The 16,953-nt window shown below is 41.4% G+C and overlaps 1 protein-coding gene across 1 annotated transcript in view; it reads left to right on the forward strand.

The window, feature by feature from the left end:
- Window positions 1–369: 369 nt before the first annotated feature.
- Window positions 370–16,953, forward strand: part of rgs3a (regulator of G protein signaling 3a) — a 155,499-nt gene continuing 138,915 nt past the window's right edge. Inside the window, exons 1-4 of the mRNA XM_071905352.2 lie at window positions 370–458; window positions 1,253–1,321; window positions 6,434–6,494; window positions 10,886–10,976. Of these exons, the coding sequence (XP_071761453.2) occupies window positions 370–458; window positions 1,253–1,321; window positions 6,434–6,494; window positions 10,886–10,976 (310 nt within the window). The remainder of the gene's footprint in view (window positions 459–1,252; window positions 1,322–6,433; window positions 6,495–10,885; window positions 10,977–16,953) is intronic.

A 16,953-nucleotide genomic window follows, 5' to 3' on the forward strand; every position in this document is an offset into this window, starting at 1 on the left:
CTCACTCTCACCCACCCTCCTCTAACATTCAAACTGGATTCATATCATGTTACATCGCTAGGACTTGATCCAAGGGCACGTAGTGGTAACCATTAACCGGTCCACATGATCTGAGGTAACAATCCCTTGTGCTGTTTCGTAATTAAAATGGATTTATTCAATTATTTATCTATTACGGTGTCCACAGTTCTGGAGGCTAGGGGCATGCTGGAAGAGGACAAGGGGCCATGTGACTCTTATGTTAAGGTATGTACTACTGAATGTTAAATAATAATGTTAAAGACCCTAAGGACACTTGCTAAGAGGATGGTAGATTCTACATTCTCTCTTACCCCCCCCCCCTCCCCCTCTTGTGTTCTTCAGGTTGGTATGATCCCAGACAGCGATCCCAGAGACAGGCAGAAGACTCAGATGGTTCCTCACTGTAGGAACCCCGTCTTCTTACAAACCTTTTACTTGTGAGCATTCAGTACAGTTCTACAACCATCCAAATCCTGTGTGGTTTTTGTGTCAGACCATTTTAAGATGTTTTCTTCTGGTGGAGTTTCATTAAGGGCCCGATTCAGTCCTTGACTTAAGCACCATGCAGTGGCGCTTGACTCAATCTTATGCATGCGCCCCACTGTGCTGCTGATTCCAACCCTGGAGTCAGGCAAGGGGATAAGCAGCCTCCTGCAAGATGTGCACTTGATGTGATGAATATGTAAATCAAAGCATGTCCACCTTCACATTATGATACACGGCTTCTGACTCTAACTTAAATTGTCAATTGTGGGCTTTCCAAACGTTATATCGACTGCATGCATGAGACCAGCAGGTTGCAAATTTATTTGAATAGGGAAACACAGCACTCTATGAACATTCAACTGGCATGTAGACATGGCCATAACAAATGTTTGTTCAAAGTTCCAATGCAATGAGCAGTGCAATTGGAGAGTGGCATGTCAGTGAGTAGAAAGCAGTTGTCATTAAGAAACTCTTTTTCTTTTTCTTCTTTCTTATACAGGCAAAAATGTGGCATGGATTTTGTAAAGTATATTTTATTATGTATTTATCCAATTGATATCCCATGGCAAGTTCACATTTACATTTTTGTTCATTGTCTTAAACAAAATTGAATTAAAGGTATAGAGTATTTAATGGTAATGCTTTAGCAGAAGGACATGAAAAGGCAAAAAGTCAATTGACCTGTTCAGTAACATAAAGGCATTTATTACCAAATACAATCTTGAATTGTTTCCATTGTTTCTAGTGTTGTCAGTGAGAAGGAGCTTCATAAGAGACTGCTCTTCACAATGTGGAACTCCGACTCCACTACAAGGTACCTGATGGGAATGTTAATGATGGTGCTAATGATGAAGTTGGTGGTGGGGATGATGACAATGGTGATGATGAAGAGGGTAACAATGAAAATAAATTTAAACTCACATTTAGAATGTCTTGTGGGTAGCTGCATCACACTAGCTGGCATAAACACACATACACACACATGCACACGCACACATGCAGCTTCCCACCAGAGCAGCAAAATTCCATTTTATAATTGATGCTGCTGCTGCTGCTTCTGTGTGTGTGTGTGTGTGTGTGTGTGTGTGTGTGTGTTTGCATGCCTGTTTTTGTATATGTATGCATATAATCTTGCATGGCAGCCTGTGTGTGTGTGTTACTCTCGCCTCCCTGCCTCTGCAGGGCTATGCTGAAACAGGGTCATCGTTGGGGATGGAGGACATATGGTCGGATGAATCACCCATTTCTCAAGCTATGTTTTGTTGAGTGAAGAGAAGAAAAACACCACTGTACGCCGCAATACTGCAGAACACTACACTTGTTATTTATGATAAAAAGTGCTTTGCCAAAGATAAAAGAATCAAAGTGATTCCCTTTACTTTCTTAAAAAGATTCTCTCTCTTTTGACCAGTAGAATGAAAGGTGAGAATAACTGTAAGATGGGTGTATCAACAAAATGAAAACTGTGACATATACACCATGTATTTAAATATGAAGATAGGATATATGAAAATGCATATAGGAACAGGCTTACACCAGTGGTCGAGATTAGATCATGGAAAGATTATAAAGATAAAGACCTTTTTGGGACGGTTTCTGGGACACAGATTAAGAGAGATTTACTCATCCATCTTTGGTAAGAAATTAAGCCTCATTCACACCAAATGCTTGCTGGCATTGCTTGGGAAAAGCCTATAGGTACAAATGTTTCCATACATATTTGACTAAGCAATAACCTTCTATGTTGGCGAGACATGTGCTTTTTAGTGTGAACATGGATTTGGTCTTCCTAATATGCTTAGCCCAAGAACTTGTTTTATTAAAAGGGAATGGGCACTCTTTGTGGCTATAGAATGAACTATGAATGAACTACAAGATGAAAGCGGTAGACTCTTACATGCTCCCATTTTCTTTGTGTGTAATGGCTCAGAACCAATGTTTACAGACTTCGATCATAGACTTCATACCTACACAGTGCCACTCCACACTAAACCATGTATTCCCCTCTGAGCTTCAGTAGGCTACCCTCCTCACTCAGTATGTTCTGCCCTATTTCACCGCTATTCTCCTTCTTTGATCCCTCCTGTTTCTTTTGGGCAGTACAGTATGCCACTTGGGTTGGGAGATGTATTGAATATTGCTGAAGTATTCAATACATTTTTGTGGGTGAGAGAGTAGTAAGTTATATTGTTATCATTGTGCTATTGCTCAATGCACCTTTTATTTATACTTTTTTAAGCTTGCAAACATAAACGCATCCAAATCTGAAGGGGATCTCTCTCTCCCCTGGCCCACTGGCCAACATGAGTCTATAGCCACGCCCATCTTGGTACGTCTGCAGCTGGGCAAGAGTGGAGGAAGGTAATGAGAACAGCAGAACTTGCAGAACTTGCGAGCCCTTGCAGAACTTGCTAGCTCTACCTCAGTGCCACTTTGTAGGCGTGGCCCATTTCAAATGTCACGCCATTCTTATGTTACGCGACTCCTATTCAGGAGTCATCTTACACTACAGAACATTACAAAATGACTGCTCTAGCCTTGCCCAGCTGACGGTAACCCTAACAGCACTCCTGTAATGTATGGACACAATGACACAGCATGCGATGATGATGTGATGTTTTAGCAAACACACACAAACAAACACAAATATTGCTGCTTGTATTAACATATTATGATAAAATGGTAATTATGCTGATGAAAGAGGCAGTAAATGAATTTAATTGGGCACTGGGTATGATATCTCCTTATTTTCTATGTAGTATTGTTATTATTTTCTATGTGTGTCCTGAATGTTTTTTTCCGACCAGTTCCCTTCCGTTCATAATTTCTTAGTCCTATCTATAAAGGATCCACATTTTGTCAAATCTGTCTCATGTGGTCTGCTGCCAGCTTCACAGCGTTGTTTATTCACAGCAAAGGCAGGCTCAAGGGGATTCAAAAGCTTCACAGTGTTTGATCAGTATTTGACGATACAACTTTGAAGACGAAAACAAAAAAATATATACAGTTTGGAAATTCTTTGGACAGAAGCGTGAATTACATTTTTTTTTAAACAGTAAAACGTAGCACTGTATAACCTCATCAGAACATTAACTTAAATTAGCTGTTATTTCTTTTTTCAATCTTATATATTGCCAGATCGAGCAGATGTGAATTAATTAAGCACAATTGCACAGTATAAGAATTAGTCCCTTGTAGTTTAGTAATTCTGAGAAATGAGACTCTACAGTAACATCTATGTAACAACTGTCACTCCATATTATCTTGATTGTGTCATCTTGCTGTTTATTGCAGAATAGTTTGACCGTGAGTGCATTTAATGTTCATTTACATGTGCATGTGCACTTGTTAGCCATTCCTCCAATGTTTACGACTAGGCTGCTGTTGTAACTACCACCTGAACTGAAACTGAAGCCCATGACAAAAAAGCATGTGCTTTTAAGTTTTCACATGTGAAACAAAATTGTGAAAAAATGTGAAAAAAAAGTTCAATATTGTTTGTTTACCTACACAGGAAATTGATGAATGATCACAATGCATTCTGGGCAAGACGCGCTCCTGAGGTCTACATCATTTTTGACTTTTCTCAGCCCTTGAAGGGTCGATCTCAGAAAGTTCACTTGAGTTATCGGAGTAATGGAACAGCACTTAAGATGGCAGCAGGGATTTCCCTGAGGGCAAGCGCCAAGGGGAAGTCTAACATTTTTTTTCACCCTCACTCCCTCACATAGTGGGAATGTTTTATTTTTTCATTTCTCCAATAGGTTGAACACCGTCCGTGTTGGGGTATAAGCTCAGGGCCAGACACATGTATACCCCCATGGTGGCCTGGAGTGTAAACTGCCTCAGTGAAGTGTGTAAGATTCCAGAGCTTTGTGTTGGAGATGGCAGTCTGAAGATTTGATGGGATCCTTCTTGGTGAAGCAACATACAAGGCGTGATCTGGCCAAAGTTTGCACTGGTGGATGCAGGCTTGCGATGCGATGCAGCGGACATGCAGACAGAGTAGAAAAGTGTTCAACTTTTGAGTTTGTTGTATACTGTTGACCAATATCAGTTGGTCAACAATACACATATCAACATGATATTTGCATATTGTGTTGGTAATTGCAGCATGGAAGAACAACTTATTTTTGTGGTGGCTGATTTTTTATCCTTGAGGCTGATAGGTTCCTTCATGTTTGTATGTATTTTCTCTATCCATGGTCAGGGGCTGCTCAAACAGCCATGGACTTAATCTGAAGCAGGTCTTGAAACTTGTTGGATCAGCTCTGAGATCTTCCATCAGATGATGAAATTCATCATGCACTTTTCTCGACATTTCAATGGGATCAACCCACGCAGGCCTTCTTCTTCTTCCCTTGTGGCCAGCAAAATTATTTCAAATGACTGGAGCAATAGTCTTCTACTACGGCAATCCATGGCTGACATCTACATGCAGTAACATACATGCAATGACAGGTGTATACAACTAAGTTGATAGTAGCTGAGGTAGCTTAAAAATGTATAGCAAATGAAAACACAAGTAGTTACATTTACTCTTTGATATTTCATGTTTTGGCTGTAAGTGGAAGGATTGTTGTCTGCTTCCATTGTAACCATTGCTTGCCAGATGCAGTGATTTGCTACAGAGCTGCAAGATTGTGCTGGCCCTCCACATGGGAGGTAATGTGTTTTCCAAAGCTCTGTCGCTGATCGCTCCCTGTCTGTTGAGCCCATTATACATGAAGCTCAGGCTTTTCAATGTTGGAAACAGACTGATATGCATTCTCTATCAGACAGTTATGAACAGTGTCCTTTCCTGTGCTGTGTGTGCTGGAGAGGCAACATCAGAGAGAGTTGAATATTCAGGAGAGGCTGAATATTTTGGAGAGAAAGGCTAACTGTCACGTGGCTGAGCCTGGATTCACTGGAGCCTGTGGTAGAACACAGGATATTATAAACACTATGTCCTCCAGCCTCTCCGTGACACGCTGTCAATGCAACTAAGCATTTTCAGTCACTGGCCCATTCTGAGTTGAGTTGAGCCAAGAAGCATTTCAGGTTTTCATTTGTGCTGACTGCCAATTGCCTCTACAGTGCTTGCCCTCACAACAGCATCAGCGACTACATTAGCCTATCCAGCTGGGAGGTTGTCGAGAACTGTTTTTGTCATGTATGCATAATTTACCCCCCTCATGCCCCCAAACACATGACACACACACACACAGCCCCAGTCAGCAAGGAGGGCTGAATACATTTTTTTTTATATATATACTTGATCTTAACTATTCTTTACTATGCTGCTGATGAGACCGCAGTTTTAATAATAAAGTTTCTATCTATTTAATAATAAATTACTTTGTCAGCAATGCAATCTGGGGCCTGTTAAGTTTCTTTGACCTGACACTAATCTGAAAAACACTGTAAAATCAGTATCAGCACTAATTTCTGTTTGTAGTTCGATCTGCTTGATTGAAGACTTACTGTGGGATAAGTAACATATTTCAGATATGTGTTGGATAACTATCTCTTTCAAGTTCTGTAGATGTGAGACCATGCAACTGTAAAAAAAAATACTTTATCTATATTATTGAATGCTGTGATATTAAGTAACATATTTGACAAAACGAGGATATCTTCACGAGATGACCTAATTTGTCTGAGCACTGGGTGTGGCGGGGCTGATGACGTCATCCAGGCTGTAGGCCTGTACCACTGAGAATGAAGTTCACAGTGGAGGGTGAAGAATTTGAGGATGGAAGGGCCAAGAATGGGGAAATAATTGATTACCATTCCAGCAATCCCATGGAGCCTCCACAAAAATGTGTTTTCTTTTTCTCTGAGTCTATTTTTTGTCTTTTTAACTCACTCTCTCTGTTTCTGCTTCTCTCTCTGTCTCTCTCTCTCTCTCTCTCTCTCTCTCTCTCTCTCTCTGTATCTGTAGGGTGAGTGTGCTGCTGGGTTGCATGAGTTTTGGTGTGCGCGCCCTTATGGAACCAGACAAGGTGAGTTTGAATACAGAGATTGCAGATTCTGTAAGCAACTGATGGATGTGTGTGTGTGTGTGTGTGTGTGTGTGTGTGTGTGTCTGTTTGTATGTGTACATCCAGCAGACCATGAAGTTGCCTGTTTAGTTCAGTGTGAATGAATACGAGTGGCCTTAATAGTCTAGAGGAAACACTTTGGGGTTACCAATGTTACAGCATAGCAATATTGCCTCCAGATACTGGAGTGACACACAGATAGCTCAAGTCACTTACTCTACTGGAATGTTATGGGGCACACACACACACACACACACACACACACACACTTGCACACACACGCGCACACACACTTCTTTTGGGTCTCACTGAAATCAGTGGGTTTCCTCCAGTGAATGGAAAATTTCTTCGAAAATACAAAATACAAACATTTCTATTGGTTATAGGTTGCAATATGTTCAACAGACTCGTGATATTCATTTTCACTATGAGTCAGTTGTGTTACAACACTGTGGGAAGTGTGTACAATATGGCCACAATATGAACAAGGAGAAAAGAGTCATCTTGTGACCAAAGGGAGCTTGTTCTTGGGAGACCTACAATATCACTTGTACTGTGATGACAGCAAGACTTGTCAAGTTGCTTTCTTTCACAAGGCAACAGAGCAAAGAAGTCGATTCCACTTGTCAGCCTGTGTTTGAGCTGTCAGGAGCGAAGCACGCCCTCTCCTCCTCACACAGGCAGCCCAGCCGTGGCTCTGGCCTCTGTGCTTGGCTCGTGGGAATATACACTCAGTGGGAATGTGCGCTCACAGATACAAACTAGAAGGGCACTCGGAGAGCGCAGACCTCCGCCAAGGCCACTAGTCCAGTCTTCTATGATATGCAAATGTGCAAGCGCAACCATAATTTAATGGGTTCTTCCTTGGCCCATGCTACACCCTTCCACAAAGTTTCATGAAAATCGGGCCAGTAGTTTTTCCGTAATCCTGCTGACAAACAGACAAACAAACAAACAAACGGCACCGAATACATAACCTCCTTGGCGGAGGTAATAAACCGACACATTCACACACAAGCTGAGAGTAAACATTCTTGGCGAGGTGGAGCATTTCATTTCGGGCAGTAATTACTGACAAGTCCTTTCCTCATTCCAACTTCCTTTCCTTATTCCTTCCTTGTGTACCATACAAACCTGCAAACACAAACACACATATGCACACACACAAATGCCGATACACAAGCAAAGGCACCATTTCTTCCCACCCCCACACACGATATAGAGACACACAGGCCCTTAGCCCTTCTCCCCACGCTATCCCAGGTGATAGCAGACGTATGCGGGGTCCAAAAGTTCAGTGTTGCTCCGTGGCCGAGTTAGAAGTAGTAGGTTCCTCCTCCACCTTATAGCCCCACGACTGCTTTTCTTAGCTCTTTCTCTTCTCTGTTTAATTATTCAATCCTAATTTATCCAGCTGTCTCTCCCCAGCCTGTGCAGACGTGCCTATTTCCTCCTTGCACTGTATAGCGTGTTCACATTTAAAAGTGAAGGGAAGGTCTTGGTTTTGGCGGTTATGCCAGTGATAATGAAGAGTGATGATAACCACTGCAAACGCTTGTTAATACACCATTTATCATCTATTTGAAATTTTCAAGATCACATTTATACGATTGTTGAAGACATTGGATAACATGAATAGGTTACTTTATACTCTATAAGCATATAATTACATAGAACTACATTCTCAATGCTTAATTAAGGTATAACAAATATGCTCAAATATCTCAATATCTCAAATAGATTTGTAGAATGAATAAATGAACAAACTCTGCTACAGATTTAGAGAAAGCAAATAGAAACTTTGCAATTACCTTGACTACTTTTGCTGTGAAAGCCCTCAAATAGAAAAAGTCGGAGAATACTTCCAGTCATACATCATGGGGTGTGTCTGTTTCGGGCTTTGTGCTCGTCTGCACTTCACCTGTGGAGCACTCGACCTCAGGCCACCTCAGAATCTGAGCTCTTTTAAAATGGGGCTCGCAACATTCAGGCAGAAAGGCCTTGTCTTTTTTTCTTGTAGCTTTATTTTTTTGTTTCCCCCCCTTGTATCACTTTTTGTTTTTAATGAAAAGTTACAATTTTAATGTATTATTAGGGGGAAGCAGACTAAGCCTGTTGTAATTGTTGCAACTGATAATAGTATTACCTTTGTTCCGTATTTTGTCCAATAAATCAAAAATCGATGGGTAGCTTTTTGTCTTTTTTGCCGCACAGACACTTTTGGGAACACGTAATCTGGACAGAAGGGCCCAGCTTGGGGGAGAATTAATGAAGTCTCACAGTTGAACCCTTTGCTCGGCCACCCTTTTTGAGTAAGTAAATTGTTGTATCTGCCTGCACTAGAAAAACAAATTACCAATAGGACCCATAGAATCTGCCTGTAATGTTGAGAATTTTGTGACTTTTCATGAACCGTAACACTGGGTCTCAGCATTTTTTTTTTATGTGAGTTAATTGTACAGCCTTTAACATAGTTCGCATAATATAGTTTGAAATGTTTTCCTTGTATCAAGAATATAATTTTGCAACATTTAGGATGACAAAGAAATTAGAGCCACTTTGACCGCTACTTACATTTTTTTCAGAATTCAAGTCAAAAGACCTGAAGACTAATGAATTTTATTATTATTATTATTATTATTATTATTATTATTATTATTATTAGTAGTAGTAGTAGTAGTAGTAGTAGTAGTAGTAGTAGTAGTAGTAGTAGTAGTAGTAGTAGTAGTAGTATTGTTATCTGTTATTTTGTTATTTTCCATTGTTGGCCTTCATCTCTTTTTCAGAGGTTTCCATTTGTAAACAATTCTGTAAATGCACCACAACCAGAGATGAGATGAAGCAAGCAAGCATGAACACAGTCACAAACACATAGTATCTCTCCCTCTCTACACACACCAGTCCACAAGTCTTTTTTCTCCCTGGGATTTCAATTTACATTCACATCAGTGAGAAAAACAAACAACAGAAAGAAACAATGTTATTTTGTAGACAGGCTTATGGCTGCCTTCCTCTTAACATTTATCCCAATGAATATTTAATTGGCTTAATTTACTAATGAGAGAGATTTAGCTTTGAGTCACAGGGAGTTCTGTCTCTTCATCACCTTCGTCTCCCCCCTGCTTCTGCTATTCTCCTCTTTTTTCTTTTATCCCCCCTGCAAATGCATCCCTTCATTCCTCACTGTGCTTATTTTATTTCAGATGTATTTTGAGCTTTTGGCTATTAGCTGTTATTTGCGTTACCTGCTTTACTTGCCTGTCACATCGTGTCATTTGTTTGCGCCCTTTTGTACTCTCTCTTTCTTTTTTCTCTCTCATTCTCTCATGCTTTCTCTTTCCATCTCTCTCATCTTTCTCACTCCTGACTAACATCTCCCTGTGCCCCCTCCCCTCCGTCAAATGTGCAGGGTAATACTGAACGATGGCGCAAATCCCTCCCTGACATACAGTACATATGCCCTCCCCTCCCCCTCCCTCTATAGTTCCCTTCCTCTCTTCATCCCCCCCTCCCCCTCGCCTGTCCCACAGCCCGCAGAAATCTGTCCACTCAGATAAGATGCTTTTAAAATAGCGATTATTGTCACTGTCCATGGCATCACATTATTTAGTACAAAAGAGGGGGCTGGCAACAACAACAATGGAGGGACACAGATGTTTTTAAACTTGAACAGGGTTTTCTAGAGGGCAGTGGAAGGTGTTTGTGTGTTGTGTGCGTGTGCGTGTGCGTGTGTGTGTGTCTGTCTATGTGTGAAGTCATGAATGTTTGACAGAGAGTGAAATAATGGCAGGGCTTAGGAGTGTTGTCATGTCCTGGTTTGAGAGACCGTGTGTACATCATCAGGATTACGAGTCAGACCCCCTCTCACAGCCCGCATGGCTTTATGTAACACACATACAGTGTGTGCAAACACATAATACACACACACACACACACACACACACACACACACACACACACACCATCTGGCTCACAAGGCAGAAGTGCAGAAGTGGAGGCATCAGCTGCTGGAATGAGCTAAATCTTTGTGAGTGGTGAGTGTGTGTTCAGGGTTTGTAGCCCTGGAGGAACAAGCAAATTAAGTCTGTGTGTGTGTGTGTGTGTGTCTGAGTGTGAGTTTGTGTGCATACATGCCTGTGTTTGTGTTTGTGTGTTTCTGCACAACTTGTTTATGGACTCACATGAAGGATTCATTTTAAATTTACTTCTCATTAGTTTGAATCCCCAAGCTAGAAGTCAGTATTCACACATGCACACACACACACACACACACGCACACAACACACAAACACACACACACCTACTGTACACACATACAGTATGCATAGTCACTGCTGGTGTATGCGTTGTAGGAGGTGCGAGGCTGGTTCTACCTTCTTGGGGAAGAGCTGGGACGGACGAAGCATCTCAAAGTTCCCACACAGCAAAACTTCCACACCACTGGTAAGTCTGACTGTGGCTACAGAATAGTGTGTTTCATTTACTTAACTTTTCAATGTAGCCATTATTAAACCAGGTAGTCACATTGAGGTTAAGAAAACCTGGCAAAGAACAGTATCAAGAAAAACATAAAAGTTTACAAATACAATGTGCAAAAGCAAAAATACAATCAAAACTACATAGAAAGAACATTTGGCAGATAGATACAAAAAAGGCAGTAGTCCAATCTAGTATTCCAGGATCTGGGATCTAAATCTTGAATAAACAAAGCACAGACATCTCCTAATTAAGTGTGTGTGTGTGAGTGTGTGTATGTGCATGTGTGTGTGTGAACCCTAGCTGAACTTAAGCAAGTGCAGGCAATATGCATATTCTCAAGTGTGTGTGTGTGTGTGTGTGTGTGTGTGTCTGAGCATGCATGTGTGCCGGGCTCGCGGCTGGCGGCTCTAAGGCTTTAGCAGTCTCTGGGTCGGGAGGTGGGGCGACTGGGAGGTGGTGGTGGGGTAAGCAAGGGATTAAGAGAGAGAGGGATTGAGAGAGCGAACGAGGGAAGGAGAGAGAGAGAGAGAGAGAGACAGAGAGAGTGGGAGGGAGGGGTCTGGACGAAACCCCGACGCGTCACAGTTGCCAGAGAGAGAGAGAGAGAGCTCTCCTTTACCGTTTGCTGCCGGAGTGGATCTCCTCTCACACACACCCAACACACACACACACACACACACACACGTTGGAAATCTATTTTTCTTCCCTCCATCTTCGAGTGTATCTGTTCCTACTTATGTGTGCACTCACTCCTAGTTTTGCGTTGGCGGTGGTGGTGTGTGTGTGTTGGAGTTATGCTACTCAGTGCCAGCCATAAGGGCAGCCTAGACTAGGTGAGTACTGTGTTTGTGTTATCGTACTTATTACACTGTACTCACTGTGCATGAGTTGATGCGAGGGTGCGTTTTGTTTTGGAATTGCTTGTTGCAGTGCAAAGTGACATGTTTACAACCTGGACTGCAAATGGTTTGTCTTCATCTGAGGATGCTTTTTGAATCTGTGATTTTTCTCTTGTGATTCTCTCTCTGTCTTTTGCTCTCTCTCTGTCTCTCTCTCTCTCTCTCTCTTGATTTCTGTATCTGTCATGCAGTTTCATCTCTCTGTTTTATCTTTCTTCAGTCTTTATTCCCCGTTCCGTATCCCTTCCTCTCCCTTGTCTTTCTCTGTCCATTTCTTTTATTTCTGTGTGCATTTATTTTTCCCTACATTACTTTCATTTCTCTTTGTTACTCCACATGAGTGTGTGTGTGTGTTGTGAATCTGTCACTTCTCATCTAATTTGCTCTCGCTGGGCTAACTCGGTCTCAGTGGCTTTCAATGGAAGACCCCTTAAGGAGCTTAACTTACCTATTCAATGGATTACTTACAACCCCACTTTTTCGTGCACACTCACTCACACACACACACACACACACACACACACACACACCTACTCAGACGCAGACACAAACACACACACACACACACACACACACACACACCCTTTCACCCTCCACCACCCCAGCCTACCACATAATCAGTACCATCAGCTGCCACGGGTGATTAACACTGTCCCATTCTGGGTTATGAGAATGAGGATGATATCATAAAATGTTAGCTAACCCATTCCAATTTACACCGCTTGGCTGAACTGGGATAATCTGTCTCATGCAACTTTAAAACTAGTTTCAGGGATATGAGATACTTCTCTGGATGGAACTGGGACGGGGGTATCTGATTGGACAAGAGTCAGCCAATAGGAAACTATTACAAGGATGGCATGAGGGGACCCTGACTTGTACTCAAGAGTTAGAATGGCAATGAAGTTCTTACAGCCATGGGATGATATGCTGAAAGGTATTTAAGAATCACAAATTTAGCATACCAGTCACAGACACTGCGATACAGGAATAGCTGAAGTATTCATTAATATCATAAGATGTTATATTAAGGCAAAGGATAAATACTCTAGTTTTTGTTTCAGCTTGGCTATATTAATGGATTTGGAATGTTTTGGTCTTTCCCAGTGGCAATACTGCCCTACTACTGTCTGATCTGATCCGTGTGTGTGTGTGTGTGTGTGTGTGTGTGTGTGGGTGGGTGCGCACTCACGCATGCACTTGTGTGTTGCCAGCTGGCAGAATATAGGCCATTGAGGCACCACTGTACCATGACGTGCAACATGGGAATGATCAAAATCCCATTCATTAGAACATCACTCTCTCTTTCTCTCTATCTATCCATGTGTTTCTTTCTATCCTTGAGTCCTTCTTTCCTTCTTTCACCATTTTCCATTTCACACATCTCTCTCATTGGCGATATTATCCAACCCCCCCCGTTCCTTTCAGACGTCACTATTTTTTATTCATCCCAGTCTCATTGTCATTTGTCTGTTAGTCCTCAGAGTCCATCTCTTATGTAACCCAGCACTGTGGCTGCTGAATGTGAAAAGGCTCTTAACTAAACAAACAATTTGATGTAACACTAGCCATGGGCCTATAAAAGACCACGATTTGCAGTATGTACAGTATGTAATTAAGGGGCATCCTGAAATAACGGGCACATAGGGTCATCTTATGAGCTGTGAGCTCACCATTTGCCTGTAATGCTGTGGGTTCAAGGCCAATTCATCACTTTTGTTTCATGTGATCATGTCATCCCTTCTGTCCTAACTCTCGTCTCTATCCGCTGTAACGCATAGTGCCATGAAAACAATTTTTAAAAAGAAAAATTCTAAACTGTTGTACACTTGTCTACAGAGTTAGTTGATTAGTACAATCTTTTCATATGTATTTAGCCTCCTTCAGTTAGGCTTATAAATATATAAGCACATGAAGAGTCAGTTTCCAAATTGCTATATATCCACTTTGTGAACACGCTTACATATCTTTATCACTTCATAACGTTTCAGTCACACAGATCTGTGTGTCTTAATAAATTGTGTTTTTACCTTCATTTTATGAAGGTAGAATATCCTATCTATAGGATATTCAGCGCATATCTAACTGTAGTAGCTATAAGTCAACGTATGAATTTAATATTTTATTCAGCGATTCTCTTACAGCAACACTGTGCTACCACAGCACTTTGGTTTTTCTCTTGCAGTCATTGCCATCGGTATTGTTGCGATATTAAAGAATTAAACTCGATTTTACATTGACATATCAATAACAATCAAGTAAACAGAAAATTTGCTTTTTAAAGCTGTATTTAACAAACAACTAGATGTTATGTAACCTTGAACACAGGCTATAAACACAACCACAAACAACTATGGCCATAAATAATTAGAAATGCGAAAAAAAATCTCCACCCTGAACTTATTGTATGCTAGTATGAACTGCATGACCCCCACTTAACTGAATTAATTATAAACTAATTATAAACTGCAAAATGTCTTTATGAATCAAAATGTTTCCTCATTCTCACTCTGAACTACTCTATGCAACTAGATGACCCCCACCACCAACCCCCCACTTAACAGTCAATTATAAACATATTCACTATGAACTACCTTACTGTATGTTAAGTGCTTTTTCATTTTACCTCTACTTTGTTTTTAATCTGCATATTCTGGTATGAATAGAAATGAAGAAAAATCAAAAGCTTCCCTGGGAGGAGGTCTGTGTGCTACTGTGCTACTGTGCCCCTACTCAAATTTCTTTACAGTGGCTTCACTGCTGCTTTGTTTTGTATTTTGTGAAGACAAGTATCTCAAGCGATGGGGAGACACAACATCGCTGCTTTACTGAACAGATGCTCGGAGGACAGGGAGTCTAAATTCACTCCAACTGCTGTGTATCAGCAGAGCAGACCCGCCCGGAAAAGAAAAAGCAAAAAAATTGCCCTCATCAATGCTAATTTAGTAATCAAAATAATTACACTGTTCCCGGAGCAAACACAATGCATACAAACAAGCGACTCTCTCTCTTTCCCTCTCTCTGTCTCTCTCTCTCTGTTGCGGCTTTGTGTGTGTGTGGCAGCAGTGACAGCAACAGTAGCGGACTGACTGGGGAACTCAAACCCCACCCCCTTATTATAATAATAATAACCATTATTTGTATAGCACCTTTCATACTCAACATGCAGCTCAAAGTGCCTTCTCATCTGAGTTCAATTGAGAAAAGCCAGTGAAGTTATTTTCAGTTGAATATGTTTTCTCCACGACTAAATATACTATTAAAACATTCAAGTAATATTGATTAAATTTGGAAGGTATAAATATTCGTTTGAAAGGAATTATTCGGCATTTGGATTCAAGGGCCCGGATATAATGACATGTCGCAATTTCAGGCGCAGTGCAAAAGCAGTTGCGGGTGAAATTGGTACCGCCAGCGCAAGGTATTTACTAAAGTAGGGCACGCAAATGAGTGGAGGCACAGATAATTAATTAGAATTGCGACTGTGCTAATGTAAGGGCCAAGCAATGCGCACAATAGCCCATTAGCGGCAACAGAAGCGCAAATGTCTCTCCAGTGGAGCTGGAAGTGTTACTGGCAGAGAAACCCCCAAAGAGCGGCAGAGAAGGGATGTTTTACCAGCGCGTAAAAAGTCATTCTGGAACGACAAAACAAATCAAATGAATGCAGTTGGACACCACAAGTGCGATTTAGCAGATGTAAAAAGCGCTGGTATGATATGAGGAGGTGAACCAAAATGCTTAACACAAATAAAGCCAAAGAGGAGCCTTAACTCCCTTGGAGGAGCAAGTGCAGTAGAGCCTGCCTGAGATGCAGGTGCCAGTGGGAGGGATGGAGACCTGGTGAAGGTATGGTTACATATAGCTGGAGAAGCCGCGCACACACCTCTCCACTGTTGTGACAGTTATTACGCACACATGTTTTAGCTGCATTGTTTTCATCTAGGCAATGTCATGGAGACATTGGCTCATAATAAGTTTCAGCAAATCCAGAGAAGATCCTGCAACTTTTCCTTTTTGTATGTTTATGTAATAGTCTGAATATTGAGTGCGCATTCTGCTACTCTGCCGATGAGGCAGCATCCTCGTTTAAAGTCGAGATGAAACGGCATTTCGAGAGTATCTAACTTCCGTATCGTGACGTATTTCCGAGTGAAACAGGAAAGACAGGCGGGACATAACGTTGGGAGGAATTTGATTTGAACGTTGAAAAGTGGGTGTGTCATAACACCCGAAGACACACTGAAGTACCATGCTGTTGCTAGCTAGCTAACTAATGAATCTTAGCCTCTTAGCTCTGTGCGCTAAAAGTTGAAGATTGATTGATGGGTGGATGTCATGATATTATTGGTTGAAATTAGTTACGGGCATGCTTACGTAAGCACACGGCATATTTTGTTTTACAGGAAGAAAACATGATTGAATTTTGATATAAGAATACAATGAAATTGATTTTTGGTATTTTTTTTGGCATATATTGTTAAATAGGTGCACAGTATGACCGGGGATGTGATCTAAAAGGGTTAAAAAGGCATTTTTCATTTCATCTCGTCTTTAAACCCTGCGATCTAATGACTGCATGTTATGCTGTGTAGATGACTGTGTCACTTAGAGCCGGTTGCAGAGCCAGTCTCGGTGGAGCTATCCTATGTGCAAAATGATAAGACATGCTTTTCCTAGGTCTTAAATTCCGTGCCCAATTGACAGGTGATAACGGCCACCACCTCTTGATAAATCACGTCCACTTTCAATTTCCATAAATCCCTCCCTTTATTTTGTGCCTCAGCCTTGGAACACCCACAAATGCATATGCAATTAGACCAAACCGCAAAAAATGGCACAACCAGACCAACCCATGATTTCAGGTGCAAATGCCCTGTGCGCTGGCTTAGAAGATCAGAAAACAAGGGTTTAGCACCCACAATGCGATTTGCACTGGCACGAACCTTTAGTAGATCCAGGCCAAGATCTCCACACCCCAACCCTCCACCCGAGCGCCTATAAAGCACTTGTTGATCGACAACTGTAACAATAATCTTGGCA

The sequence above is a fragment of the Centroberyx gerrardi genome, chromosome 2 (assembly GCF_048128805.1).
Source record: "Centroberyx gerrardi isolate f3 chromosome 2, fCenGer3.hap1.cur.20231027, whole genome shotgun sequence".
Classification (NCBI taxonomy): domain Eukaryota; kingdom Metazoa; phylum Chordata; class Actinopteri; order Beryciformes; family Berycidae; genus Centroberyx; species Centroberyx gerrardi.